The 15,390-nt window shown below is 45.1% G+C and overlaps 1 protein-coding gene across 1 annotated transcript in view; it reads left to right on the plus strand.

Moving 5' to 3' along the window:
- The window catches only part of Man2a1 (mannosidase alpha class 2A member 1), a 160,012-nt gene that overhangs the window by 12,468 nt on the left and 132,154 nt on the right, over positions 1 to 15,390 (plus strand). Inside the window, exons 2-3 of the mRNA XM_031368592.1 lie at positions 10,923 to 11,174; positions 11,727 to 11,871. Of these exons, the coding sequence (XP_031224452.1) occupies positions 10,923 to 11,174; positions 11,727 to 11,871 (397 nt within the window). The remainder of the gene's footprint in view (positions 1 to 10,922; positions 11,175 to 11,726; positions 11,872 to 15,390) is intronic.

Consider the following 15,390-nt stretch of genomic DNA (forward strand, 5'->3'; position numbering starts at 1 on the left):
CTTTGCAGGGCCAAAGAGCTACGAAACTTGAAATGCAAAATATTTCTTGGAACTTTCAGGGTAAGAAGATCTACTCAGCAACTATTGAAGACATAAGGTGTGAGAGGCAAGAGGTTCATCCTTAGTGTGTCACTTACACCTGATGTGTTCTTAAACATTCGTTACTATTCTTTTCCAAAGTGAGTCATCTTATTTTTTATATATGTAACTATATAACTGTATAATTTTATATATATATATATATATATATATATAAACATATAATTAAATACATATGTTTGTGTGGTGTGTGTATGTGTGTGTGTGTGTGTGTGTGTGTGTTAGGTGCCTACAGACTGGCGAAGAGAGTACTCAATGCCCTGGAGCTGGACCAGGGAGTTGTGAACTGCTGGATAAGGTGCTGGGAGCAGACCTTGGGCCCTCTTGCATGAGCAGTGTGTGTTCTTAGCCACGGAGCTACTTACTCTCCAGCTCACTGAGGTGTTCCTAACTAATGCCGCGCCTTGGCCTTGCCATTGCTGCGCCTTGCCGATGCTGCGCCTTGCCGATGCTGCGCCTTGCCGTTGTCACTGCCCTGCTTTGCCTGTGGCCAGCCGGTTTAGCTCAGTGTTTAGTACAACAAGCACTTAGAAGAAGTGCTGTGACACTTTAGAGTCTTTGCTGCTCAGGCCGTTCAGAGTTTATATGAACAGAGATGAATCTTGCCTAAATACATGGTTTCTTTTAGTAAAGATTAGAAGGAACCTATTTGGGGAATGATTCCTATAAATATGTTTGTAGGGGGAGATAATCTACTTAGTACAACCCCATTTTTAAAGACTTGCCCAAACCACTTCTGAGTGAGAAGCGATGTCAGGCATGTCAGTTGCAGTTATTTTATTAAGCTAAGGCTGTTCAGTTTGATTGGCTTTTCCCATTACAGACATTTATTCTCTTTTTACATTGAAATTGTGTTTTCTCAAAATTGCTATGTTGACAGAACTCTTGCCAGCGGATTCTAAGATAGAGTATAGGCCCTTCATCCTTGCAAAGTGAGTTTAGAATAAATATACAATCATAATTACCTTGTGGATAAAGAGATCAGCAGATGGCATAGATAGGAGTCAGAAACCAGAATAGACCAGCCATTCTTGATGGGGGATATCTACCAACAGAGCTGGGTTATTTGTGAACTGTTGCTACCTCAAGTATACTGTGCAAGCTTACTTGTCAGTTCTTGGGTGGGGAATAGATCTACTCTTGATAGATAATCTCAGAATGCTAAGTATAAGCGTATAAGTAGATCAGGGCTGGCTTAGGTAAAGATAGATGCTCGCTCCCAAGCCTGAAAAACTGGGTTTGATCCCAGGGTCCTACGTGGGGGAGGCCGAGAACCAACTTCTAAAGGTTGTCTTCTAACTTCTCCATGAGTGCTCTGGCAGGTGCACATCCTCCCAGTAAACAACTGTAATAACAATAAAAAAGTATTAAAAAGAATTTAAGTATATTAAAAATAAGTCATGGAAGAAATACAAGCAGTGTGATTCTTAAACATTTTTGGCATGGGTGGGTGGTGGGGAGATTTATCGGCTGAACAGATTTGAAAGTGCTGAGTTAAAGACCTAGTAGGTGAAAGATAATTTACACAGTGCCAATTAAGTATAGTTGTCAAGTGGATTTGTAAGTAATAAAACTACATTTTATTAAAATGTTTTATAATCCAGATATTTGTCGTCCTTACGCACCCCCCCTGCACTAATTGTTTTTGGAAGACCGTCTGTTCTGCCAAATGTCACTTCCTATGATAACTAGGTACCTCAGTGAGGAGGAGGTGGCTCCATGCAGCTGTCCTGGGTGTGTGCAGATGAGACCATATGGCTTTCACCTGGACGTACATCTGGGCACTGATAACGTGGAGGTGTGGTGCAGTGTTCCGACACGTGACTGCAGAGGGTGCCAGCCCTGGAGGCCCAGCCTCTGTTTTGGAGTGTAGCAGTGGGAAGATAACCTGCTGTTCTCTCTGGCTTGGGTCCGGATCCTGCCTGGTGACACCAGCAGCTGCCAGGAGCTCCCAAGGCCCCTGAGTACCCAGCCAGAGCATGCCAGGAATCTCAGCTCTCCTCCTCAGCCGCTTGTCCTCTTGCCCTCTCTGTGTGTATGAGGGGCATCTGTTACTCTCTTACCTAGGAAGTGGGATTGATGAATAGTGACAGTGTCTGTATTGCTCCTGAGTTTTGGGAGGACGCTGTACAGTTCCATACTCTTCATGGTCACAGATGCCACTTCCCTAACTGAAGGAATGGCGGCACAGTGACAGAACCCTTGAAGAGATCCAGCCGTGTTACCCTCCAGATCCAGAAAAGTTCCACCAGGAAATCCCTTGGAGCAGTGACTTGGTGACTGTGACCACAGGCCAGGCCTCTGGGGTGAAATGGACATTTGAAACGTTCCTTGTCATGTTATGAAACCCAGAAGTCTTCCTGTGAAGTTGCCCACCGTCTGATCGACTGGCAGGATTCTCCTGGCTACGTGGAATAGTGCTGACTGCTGGCTAGATACTGCTTAGGGACTCTGACACCAGTGGGCTGCGAAGACACCCACTTGAGCCAAGGCCTAGTTCCTATATTTAGCTTGATTGCAGTGGTTCCTAATTGAGGATGTGTGAGAACTGCCTGGTAAGCTATTTCCCATATAGAGAAGGTAGACCTGTGCGTGCTCTCTAGGCAACCACACTTATTTCTGACAATTGAGATTCCTGCTTGTACTGGGTATGTACATGTTCAGCCTTGACTTCTCCTCTTAGTTCCAGACTAGCGTCTGCACCCATAACCAGCATGCAGAAACCTGTTAGCTGCCGGGCGCATCAGTTTTCCATCCATTTTCTCCTCCTTCACCATCCTGTTTTTCCTGAGTGATGCTGTCATATCCAGTTGCCCCAGTAAAACACCGAGGGAGCATCCTTTTTCCTTTATTCTCAGTCTTTGACCTCCTTGCCACATTTTTTTCCTGTCCCTCTGCTTATACCGACCTGGGCCAAGCCACATGGCTTTTCTTGGACAAGCTGGGGGTCCCTTCTGAACTGGATTTGTTCCTTCAGAGCTTCATAATAGCTGGAAATACATTTTAAATTACTCAACTTTGAGACACTGTTTAAGATGAATACATTGGTGTTTCTTCTCTTGGAAGTCAATTAAAGATATTTTTAATTATTTTTATGTGTATGTAGATGTGCCCCAGTGAGTTTTTGTGCATCAGATGTATGCAGGAGCCTGCAGTGGCCAGAAGAGGGCAATTGATCCCCTGGAACTGGAATTGTAGGCAGTTCTGAGTCATTGTGGGGATGCTGGGAACTGACTCCAGGTCCTCTGTAAGAGCAGTAAGCGTTTTCTTAACTGCTCATCTATCTCTCCAGGCTCCTGAACATTCACTGGTTGTTCATATCCTGCAGAAGCACATGCAGATGTCTGACCCAGCCGCGCCCTGGGGACAGGCTGCCGCAGTGCGGCCACTCGTCCTCCTTTGTTGCATGGAGCTTGAGTCTCTCTGGTTCTGGGGATGCTGTAGAGTGTGTCTAACAGGCTACCAGTTAGAAAGGTCTCTCAGCTTTACCCGGTGTAGTGGTGTGTGGTTGTATCTGTAACAGACACAAGTGAGGAGAAGGGATCCCGTTCTGGAGCTCAGAGCCCCACAGCATCTGGGGCTCTGGGGAAGTCTGTCTCTTCTCCAGCTTCTTAGAGGTTGTGAGCTCGGCGCTTCAGGCCGGGGTGGGTGCATCATTTCACCCTCCTCTCTCCTCAGCCTTCCTTTTCGGGCCTTGCTCTCTGCCTACTCTCTTTTCTTCTTGAGATCTTGTGCCCTTAAGAGCCCTCTCTGGACATTATAGCATAGTCTCACCTTCTCAGAATCTTGAATTTCATCAGCAAAGCTCACCATATATGTACCATATTCTAGCTTCTGGAATTGGGACGTGGGCATCTTTGAGTAAGCACAATTTGAATTTATTTGTATGTATTAACTAATCGTCAGCAGCTTTCTCAGTGTGGGTATTATCCACTGTCCCTAGTTTATAGGTGGGCAAAGCAGGGCACAGGGAGGTTAGGTAAGGTGTCCAGGTTTCACCACCACTAGGTCGTGATGGTGGAGTTCACATGTCACTTCCCTTTAGCCCTCTCTCATCAGGGCGCACACTGTTTTTGCAGGCGTCTGATGTATCCTTCAGAGTGATGGTTTAAAACCACACAGTGGTTATCATCACGCCTTCTCGAGTGCTTGGTGGTTCCTTTGTTTCAAGTCCTCACATAATTGTTTCCAGCAGTGGGAGTTAGCATCTGCACTTGCACTGTGTCCCTCCTCAAGGTCACACAGATAACAAGAGCTAACATTGCAACACGTGATCTGAACTAGGGCAAGCTTGCTTCACTGTTTTTGCTAAAGGGACTTGACCTGATGAGGACGTGTTTAGAAAATGATTAACCATTATTTGGTGTTACATTATGGGCACATTCAGTCCTAGACTCATGGAAGCAAGAAGGGGCATCCGATCCCCTGGAGCTCCAGGATGTGGGTGTTGGGAACGGAGCCCTTGTCCCCCGGAACAGTGCTCGGTGCTCTTTAGTCCTGAGCTGCCTCTTCAACCCCTATCAGAAGGTCTTGATGGAGTGGAGTGACACTCGGATTCCCACATCAGTAGAGTGGAAAAGAAAGATATAAAAAGAAAGGGTGGAAATGACCCAGAAGTTCAGCTCAAGCACACACATTAGGCCAGGCTTTCCTTCCGTGCTTAGGCATACCGGGCAACCATTTGTTTTCTAAACTTGTTCCAATTAGAAACTTAGGCGTAAAATGTATTGTGGGGATGGGACAATACATATATTTTACAGTCCTTAGCTTTCTTCTGCATTCTCCATAGCATGTGAAAACCAGCTTCTCCAGTCGTAGTGGATGCTGAAGGCTTGTGGTTGAAGCGGACAGACTCAATCTTTGGCCTTTGAAGGGAGCCACATACACTGTCCTGGTCAGAGGTCATGATTGTCACCCTGTGGCCAACCCTAGGTCACGCCTGCTTTCATAAGTAGACCATAGAGACCACTCTATTAATGAAGGCTTTCCATTCCTTTAAAAATATTATATTTAAGTGTGTGTGTGTGTGTGTGTGTGTGTGTGTGCGCGTGCATGTGTCTGTGTATATCTGTCTGTGTCTCTCTGTCTGTGTGTGCACATGAATACAGGTACCACAGGCCAGAGAGGTGTTGAACCCCCGGAACTGGAATTATAGACAGTTGTGAGTTGCCTGATGTCAGCGCTGGGAACTGAACCCCATGTCCTCTGGAAGAGCAGCTTGTATTCTTCACTGTTGAGCTAACTCTCCAGCCTTGACAATTTCTATCCTGTCTTACTTTATAATTTATTTTTGATACAACAGAGATTAATTTCTTCATGAAAGGTCATGAGTGTTTTTTTTGGGGGTGGGTGAGTTGTGGATTATATGCCAAATACTTTCATATCCTAGAACATGGCGATAGAACAACAGGCTTTCATGCACTCCTTGGTTTTCTCTTGTAATGCGTAATTGAAATGCTCCTGAGAGGCAGGCATTGTGCCAGACTCCAGGCCTGGGGAGCAAAACAGCTGCCCACTTAGTGGGGAAAGAGGGATGCCATGCGTGAGTCGCACCCCAGGTCATTGTGATAATGGTGTGGAGAAAATGGAAGTGACGTGGGGAAAGAATACTACACCGAAGGCTATTTTAGGTAGAATAGCTGAGAAGGCATTTAAGGTTTCTTTTAGGGAGAGAGTGGAAGCATTGTACAAAGGGAAAAAATATCTATGAAGATACCGAGAGTCGGCGAGAAGGAAGTGGCTTCGAGCTGGGCTGCAATTAGGGCAAAGCTAAGTTGGAAGGAGCATCTATCCTGGTGTTAATGGAGGGGGCCACTCTGTGCTTTGACTGTGATGAGGGTGCTCCAAATGCAGTAAGAAGCTGGCAGTGGCTATTACAGCAGGCCTGCTATCTGGGCAAGCCATGGACGGCTAAACATGCATGTAAGGAAATAGTTGATTTGGAAAATTACTGATGCCTCGTAGTCAGAGCGTTGCGAGGGAGACAGGTTTATGGATTCAACAAGTATGTTGGAGATAGAAAGGGATTAGGTATAGAGGGATCCTGAGGACAGAGGAAGAATCAGGATGCCAACATTTTGAAGGAGCTGACTGGGGAGACCAGAGCCGATTTCTGGAGATTTGAGGTTGTTGTAGCTCTGGGAGAAGGGTGTGTTCAGCAGGTAGGGTTGAAGTCAAATGGAGCAATCAGTAGGTGCTTGAATATCTGGACCTGCTTTTCAGAGGTTTCCGCAGAATATGGACATGAGTACAACGTGGGTGGCATTTAAGTCTCTTGAGTGGATGAGATCATGCAGTATAGAGACATAACAGCCTTGGGAGTTAACATTCAGAGGTCAGAAAGAGAAGGGGCCAGCAAAAGTAGGCCACAGGAAGCAAGCCTGCAGTACCTGGAACCACAGTCGAGTCAGTCACTGCGGTTTGCAGGATGCAGGTGCCCTGTGGTGGCTCCGGGAGATGAGGTTCCAGCATGCTTTGCATCAGGCTGGGCATATGTGCATCGGGGGAATTCACGTGGGCAGTCCTTAGTGAGATGGACAAAAAAATCTGAATGCAGTGGGCCTGTGAGTGAGCTGGGAGTATACGCCAGGAAGAGTGCAGAGTCCAAGCTTTGAAAATCCTCGTGTGTCCGAGAAGCGTGGGCTGTCGGCAGATGACAGAACCACGGAAACATTTTCTGGCTTGATCCAAGCACACAGGCCCAGGCCCTGGGAAACCCTTGCTGTTACTCAGGCTGAGCTCTGAGTCTATTGCAGGGAGTCCCGGAGATAAAAAGCTTGAAGGACCTGTTGTTTGTTATCTAGCAAGAATCCGCTCTGTCTATATTTTTACCTCACCAGGCCCTTGGTGACAGATGTGCCACAGGATAGCAGATCTCCCCACCCTGCCCACTGGCCTTCCAGATGCAGAGGTACAGGGTGTGATGCTACAGGGTGACCTGCTTGGGTTTCCCTTTTGACAGAAGAAGGGAGGGGAACCGCATGGAGGAGCAGAAGCTAGCTAATCAAGCTGAGAAGTACAGATAGCTCTCCTCTGCCCCTTTTCAAGATCCTGGTCAGCCATGTCTCCTACTTAAGGGAGGCATAGGGGTGTGGCTGACTTTTAAAAATGCAGATAGTGGGACCAGAGCAATTGCTCATCCCGGGTTCCCTTCCCATCACCCACATGGTGACTCAGCTGTTTGAACCTCCCGTTCCAGGGGACCTGATCCCCTCCTCTGTCCTCCCTAGGCATCACACACATGTGGGGCAGGGACATACACATATTATGTGTATGGGGGTCAAAACCCCCATACACATAATAATAAATTAATGTAAAGTTTAAACATAATAAGTTACATTATGCCATAGGTCAATGAGACTGGCTGCTTCATGTCCACTGGTGTAGGAGAAGAGCCACACCACTGGGAAGGGGAGTTTGAACCTGGGCTTTCCCAGGAGTGAATCCTTGGAGCAGATGACAGAGACAGGCTCGGACGTTGGGAGGGCCCTGGCCTCTGCATGGGAGGCCTCTGAGCGGCAGAGGGAAAGACAGCCATCTTCGAAGGTGGAGCCTGAAGGAAGGAGATATGCAATCGGCTTTGCTTGAGCAGTCACGGTAACTCTAGTCACCAGCAGCCCGTGTCCTCCCTGGGGCAGGTCATTATGTAATGTGTTCAGAGTTGTCTGTGGGCAGTGATTGATCTCCTCCGTAGGATGGAGTGGGCACGGGTCCTGGTCTACCTTGTTGTAGACTCTAAATTAGCTCTGCCCAGTGTCTTTAATATGTGCGATCTTTTTCCTCGGCTTTTCTCTTTCACCACCAGCGGAGCAAATCAAATATGACCTCCTTCCCCCTCCCCGGCAGAGCATCGCTGAAGATGCCTCCCTATAGAACTGATTAGCAAATCAAAGGGTAACGTGCTTTTCTCACCAGTGGGTTTCTTGCCCTACAGAAAACTGTCTTTTTCAATATTCCTATCAGCATTCTTTGACCTGTCAGCGTAATTGAAATATTATCTATCATTTCTGTTTCTTTAATGTACACCATGGGTACATCCCTTCAGGTCACACCACCCCTCCCAGGCACATGCATGGAGTTTGCCTATGAGGTATATGGTAAGGATTTTGGCAGTTTGGAGGGAGACCTTATTCCGGTGTGTAATATAATTTAAAAATGGTTTTCATTAGTCCATTAATGCTGACAGAGCCCCAGGCTACACTCTTCTACCTGTACTTAAGTTAATATAGAGTCCTGGGCACTGGTCATTAATTGTATCTTTAGTGCTACTATGGAAGTGAAAGCCATCTTTAAGGTCTGTTGGCTCCCTCTTCATGAACCGTCTCTGGTAATGTTCAGACGTAGGTTTTGGGAGCAAGGCTGCATAGCAGAATCTTTCCCTAGAGTGGTTCTTGTCTTCCTCATTGTGAATGTTGAGCTACAATGGGCAGCTTGGCTATGGATGTGGGCCCAAGGGGAAGCCCCCTCCAAGCCCAGCTCTAGAGAGATGTATTATGATCTGGCACCCTCACATAATATCTTTCAAAGCTCTGAGAGCGCACTAAAGCTTCATTTCAGGGAGATGTGTGCTACAGCTCTGAAGGTCTAATTCTGCACAGAATGGGGACTTGCTTGACGTGGTCTCTGTGGTAAGACGGCCCCCTTGGAGGAGTTTTGGTTTCGATGCTAGGGAGGATAAGTCAGAATAATGGCAAGAAGCTCCAGGCTGATCTGCTGTGCTAATGTGTGAAGAAATCTCCCCATCTGTTCCATGCAACGATGGAAATATGGTCAGAGATGCCGTGTGTTCGACTCTTAAGCCTTTTTATTCTTTTGTGTTGGACGTGGAGCTGCAGAAGAGAGTTTTCGGTCTTTGCATAGCAAAGAGCTGCTGGCCCTCATAAGCATCGTCGATGTGGTCTTTATTGGCATGGCCGGCTTGGCCAGCCTTATTACATTGCACCGGCTGGGTTGTGTTATTGCACTCTACATGTTTATACTCTAGAATTGCACACTCTAGTTATGAAAACAGCCATACAGGAAACCTCGTCATGTTTGAGTGAGTTTACACAAATAAGCTTTTTGTGCTGGGCCACATCTATAGTTCTGGGCTGCAGGCTGGAGGCTCCTGGCTAGCATATCACCAAAGGGTTCTGTTTCTCTAGCTTCCTCCTGGGATGGGCGAGTCAGTCTTACGTTGAGACCCCAGATCTCCTTGGCTATGCGGTGCCCTCTTTGTAGTTTATCTGCCTCCCTTGTTAAGCCCCCCAGGTTTACGAGTATAATTAAATCTTTCACTCACTGTTAAGCCAACAGATATTCACAATAGGTTAAAAAATGGTCCAGACATCTCAACCAGTTTTTAGTTGGATATGTTGTCAAAATTGCACTGTTGTAGATATTACTGTCTTTCCTTTTGTTTCCTCTGGGTTGTCAATTTTCAGCCATATACTATACAGATAAGTTTGTTTAAGGTCTTCAGATTTTGTTATTCATTAAAAAAATTATGTAGAAACTGGGCATGATGCTGCACATCCTTAATCCCAGCACGCAGGAGGCAGAGGCAGGCAGATTTCTGAGTTCGAGGCCAGCCTGGTCTACAGAGTGAGTTCCAGGACAGCCAGGGCTACACAGAGAAACCCTGTCTTGAAAAAAATCCAAACAAAACAGAACAGATTCTATGATGAGTGTTTGAACTGCACGTATGTCTGTATCACTTGCATTTCTGGTGTCCCCCAAGGCTGGGAGAGGGCATTGGGTCCCCTGGGACTGGAGTTACAGATGGTTGTGAGCCACCATGTGGGTGCTGGGAATGAAACCCAGGTTGTCTGGAGGAGCAGACCGTGCTTTTAACCAGAGCCGTCCTCTCTGGTTCCTTGTTATTACACCTTTTAAAGAGTTATTATTTTATAATTTAAAAAATTATGTAGAAACTGGGCATGGTGCTGCACATCTTTAATCCCAGCACTCAGGAGGCAGAGGCAGGTGGATTTCTGAGTTCCAGGCCAGCCTTGTTTGTTGGTTATAATGTTATCTTGCATATTCAAAGACACACACACACACACACACACACACACACACACACACACACATACACATACACATGACAATATATATTTTAGGCATTTTTGTCTTCCCACTGTGTGGCATGCTGCCCAACCCTAGGCTTTCAGTTCAGAGCTGTTAACTCAGAAACATGACAAATGCATGAATATCTTTCCTATACTTGGAACTGAGCATCCAGGGTCGAACAAGTCAGAGATGGTTCTTCCTGCCATTAGCTGCAGGAATCGGTAAAACATGGTTGTCAGGATGCCAAGCTTCTTAATGTGGGGATCAATTAAAAACAAAAACGCCCTGCATGTCACACAGCATAATAAAAGCGCTCTGGCGGGCTTACCAGGGCATGCTAATGTCTGTGGCTGTTAAGGGTTGACGAATTGATTTTTCTTTTAGATTGTCCAGTATGTGTTAACAAGCAGAGGTGGAATATTCTCATTCAGTTTGTATGGTTTTTGACCCTGCACATTCAAAACTTCACTCTTGAATATAACATGTGTCTGCGTTAGTGATTCTAGAGACCCAAAAATCAGTTAGGCCTGGATTTGGGGGGGAACAGGAAACAACCTGTAAATATCTTGGTCATTCTCTTACACTTTTAAAAATGAGATTGGATAAAGATGGTGGTTACGGAAAGGTCTTATGCTATAAGAAGGTATTTCAGTCCTGGCTGTCCATATGCTGTGTGTTTGTGTGTACAGAAGTGGGCAGAGGAGGGTGAATGCTGTGTTCCTCGGCAGAGCCGCAGTCATGGTTCACATAACCACCTCTTCCTTGCGTTTCAGGGCCAGCTTTCAATATTGCAAGAGAAGATTGACCATTTGGAGCGTTTGCTAGCTGAGAACAACGAGATCATCTCAAATATCAGAGACTCGGTCATCAACCTGAGCGAGTCTGTGGAGGATGGCCCGAGAGGTTCCCCGGGCAACGCCAGCCAAGGCTCCGTATACCTCCACTCCTCACAGTTAGCTCTTCACGCTGACCCCAAAGACTGTGCGTTTGCCTCCCAGAGCGGAAGTCAGCGCCGGGATGTACAGGTAATGGGCAGCCAGCCGCTGGTCAGCAGTGGCCTTATCGCTTATGGTTTGCTTCTGTGTCTGCTTTATTCTGTAAGTTTCTAAACTCTGGGCTCCAGGGTTGTGTTTTACCATGATTTGTTTGATCTCATTGTCATTTTAGTTTGTTACTGATATGATTCACACTCTCACCTCTGTCTGTTTTCTTCTGAGCATCGCCATTTTGGATGCCTTATTGTGTTTCTGTTTTCATACTAAATCACACTGACACTTAAAGCAAGAGAAGGAGGAATTCTGATGAATGAATGAAATAATATTTATCCAAAGCAGATGAGGAGGACTCATTTATCTGGTAGTTATTTAGCATAAATAGCCTTCTAAGCCTGTGAATGATGATCAAATGCCTTTGGCCTAAAAAGTTTCAATTGATTTTTTGCAGAGTTGTTGTTGTTTTTTTTTAAATTTCATTATATATTGATAAAAAAACAAAGAATATCTTTGAGGAAATATTGTCCAGAATTTAGTATAAATTAATAATGGTTAAAGTTTAACTTTTTTCTTTCATATTTTTAGATGTTGGATGTTTACGATCTGATTCCTTTTGATAATCCAGATGGTGGAGTTTGGAAGCAAGGATTTGACATTAAGTATGAAGCTGATGAGTGGGACAGTGAGCCCCTGCAAGTGTTTGTGGTGCCTCACTCCCACAATGACCCAGGTAAAAGCTTTACTTCCTGATATCTCCAGCCAGCTTGTCCATTACCCAGGTCCTGTGGTGAGAGTCTGGGAGAGCTCACATCTCTCTGACTTCACCGCAATGTACTCTTTTTACGTCATGTCCTCAGTTTACCTGTTTGCAACAACAGGCTAGTATGTGTAAAGCAGGGAACAATGCTATCCATGCATTTCAGGGTATGGATAGTTTCCTATTCTTGTTTCTGGTGAAATCTTTCATGGGAAGCTGGAGAGATAATTATAATTTAGGGCACTTACCACTCTTAGAGGACCCAAGTTCAATTTCCAAAACCCACAGGGTGGTTCACAATCCCCCATAATTCCAGTCAGTTCTAGGGGATACCTCACCCTCTTCTGACCTCAGCAGGTGTGAGGTATGCACATGGACATATGGGCAAGGCTGTCACACCTGTAAAGTAAAATAAGTGAAAAATTTAAAAAATATAAAAATTAAAAAAAATAGTCCGTGAAAGAATCATTGCATCATACCTGTAAACGCCACTTCAGAAAGGCAGGGTGCTCGTTGGAAAACTTGGGTTTAACACTGAGAAGCAGTGAGCGGCGGCTGGAGAGCTCTGCTCTTCTGTCTGTCTGTCTGCCAGGAGAGTGAGGTGACTTTACGCACGTTACTTAATCCCTTGGTGGATGAGGTTTTTATTCTCTGGAATTAGGACCATAGTGTCTTCCCGGGAGGAAACAACGTAAAGGAATGAGACATGACATGAAAATAGCTGCCATCTTTGTAATTACTGTTATTTCACAGGAAGGCTTTTATTTGTTGAGGTCAGTCATCTCCCCACACCCCCAAGGTAAGGGGTGATTGCTATAATTTCAGTGGAGCACGTGACCTGATGTGCTTACTTATAGGTGTGAGTACACAGCGCAGCATGCTTTTAGTGTGCCCAATGGATTTTGTAGAGCATTTCTTGAGGATGCATTTCTAAACACTTATCTTTGAAGGCTATCACTGAGTTTGTGTTTTTCAAGCACCCAGTTCTCCCCAGACAGTTACTTTCGAGGATTTCTGCTTCACCCACACCTGCACATACAACTCAGCTACTCTTCACTCTTGTACCCAATGTACTCTTCTATGACAACTTTCTGTCATCTAAGTGCAGCTTACCTCTTTAGGTCTGAACTTTATGCATTGATATTCTCTCTCTGACTCTGTCTGTCTCTGTCTGTCTGTCTGTCTCTAATCTCTCTCTCTCTAATCCCCCCCCTCAGTTTCTCTGAAGTCTTTCCCCGTGCATTTCCCCTTCCCTGGATGCTCAGTTCCCACCGGCTCCTTTTCTTGTAATTCTTAGCTCTTGGCTGTAGTAGTAAAAGACAGGGTTTAGCAGGCCAGGTGCTTGAGTGGTTCGCAAACATGTCATGCTTAGGGAGGGCTGCTGGTACGCTTCAATGCAAAGGCGTTATCATCTTGTCAAGGTGACACGGGCAAGGAGGGTACAGGAATCCCCCATGTCAAGTCCACCTGGATTTCTCTCTAGAGAGCAAACCCGAGTGGCAAGGAGCACGTGTCCCCTCTTGAATGTTGCTTACGCTCATGCTGTGTGATAACTTGTCAGTACGTAAGGTCCTGTCTGACCCTTCTGCCCAGTCCTTTATGTATTACAGGTTCACACTCTCCCCCACACTTGTGTGCATGTAGAAACATGCCCTCTCACTCAGGTTAAGCTCATTGAGGGCTAGGGCTCTGTCTCACAGACTGCCCTTGCTGAGCAGCCAGACCAGCGACTGGTACCTAGCCCAGCATTCGCTTCTGTCACCAGTCACTGCAGTAATACCCAACTCTCTAGGTTAGGGTCAAACACGTGGCTTCTTGCCTGCCTCGTGTTTCCCATTAACTCCCATCTTCTCTGGTGTCTCCTTATTCCTGTTCCTGCAATAAGCATTTTATTTGAAGTGTACGTTGCACCTCTGAGAGTCACAGCAGTGTTAAGCTCTTTGGGCAGGAATTTCTTAGATCCCTGTTAGTATGGCCTGTGGTTACTGCTGTAGTATGTTGTTTTGTTAGAGGACATCCTTAATAACTGTTTCTGACTGCAATAAATGAATCTGTCTATTGGTATCCTAGCAACCAGAGTGGAATCTTTTGTCTTAGTAGGAGTTGTTAATGACCCTCACCCTTGGGTTTTCTCCACTTAAGTTAAAAATAGTGGTCAGAAACAGACCCGGTAAACCGAAGGCAATTTTTGCCATGAAGCAAAATGGCACAGAAAAGAACCCACTGACTTTTTGAGCAATTTTCACTATTCCTTAACAAAAGTAGAATATTGATAACCTAAATTATCCTGTGAGAAATGGAAACATTCAGTCATGAAAAAAATCACTGTCTTAATAGGGAGAAAACAGAAAAATATGTGCATGTGTATTCTAAGTCAAAATATGACTGTAATGGGAAATCTTTGTAGAATACTCCCAAATGAATGTGCAATTAGGCAATTTACTTTCTAAATGAGATTTATAGAGAGTTGTTTGCATTTTCTGCAGCAACAATTTAAAACAAGCTTTGGCTCAGTAGTTTGTTTCATCAGTGGATTTATGTCTGTTGGGAATAGAAATATTTGAAATAAGATTTTAAAACAAGTCCTGTATTTGTCCCCTAACAAAGAATTTATGGTGTGAGATCTATCTATCTATCTATCTATTTATCTATGCACATAGTTAGATGCACGCGCGCGTGTGTGCGTGTGAGTGTGTGCGCGCATGTGTGTGCGTGTACGCGTGTGTGCGCGCGCGTGTGTGTGTGCTCGTGTGTGGTGTGTGTGCGTGCATGTGTGTGCGTGCGCACGTGTGTGTATGTGCATGTGTGTGCGCGTGTGCATGCACGTGTGTGGTGTGTGTGCGCGCGAGTGTGTATGTGCGTACGTGTACGCGCGTGTGTGCATGTGCGCGCACGTGTGTGCGTGTGCACGCACATGCGTGCAGATTGTTTTCAGGCTGAGTTAGTATTAGTAGGTAAGACAAGGTAAATTTTAAAAAAGACCAAAACAGTATTTTAATAAATTTCCTAATTAAGCCTTCTTCCAAGCCACAAGGATATATGTCATACAATATTGAAATGGTTTACGTGAATTAAAACAAAAATAGGAAAGAGATTGTTAGGCAAATACTGATAACTTTGTACTATTATGGATTTGAAAAGTTTCGAATCATAGACCATGAAATTAAATGAGTTGCTAGATATATGTTTATGTTATATTTAATAAGCTGATTAGAACACAATTACAGCATCCTTGTATCTACAATCTTAATTCTTCACTTCCCACTAGCTAACCTCCAAAATATTTAGTTGATTTTCCTTCAAAGAAGTCACAGTGTGCAGAGAAGAGATAAGGAATACTGAATGGGAGGTTGAACAGTATATTGTCAATGAAGCATTTTATAAAGTGAACAGAGAGTAACCCCTTCGCGGTGTGGCTCTAACAGTAGGGAGAGCTAGTGCCTCAGGTAAAGCTGGATAACGATTTTCTTTTATATAAAGAGCATTTATAAC

This window comes from Mastomys coucha, unplaced genomic scaffold, assembly GCF_008632895.1.
Source record: "Mastomys coucha isolate ucsf_1 unplaced genomic scaffold, UCSF_Mcou_1 pScaffold14, whole genome shotgun sequence".
Classification (NCBI taxonomy): Eukaryota; Metazoa; Chordata; class Mammalia; order Rodentia; family Muridae; genus Mastomys; species Mastomys coucha.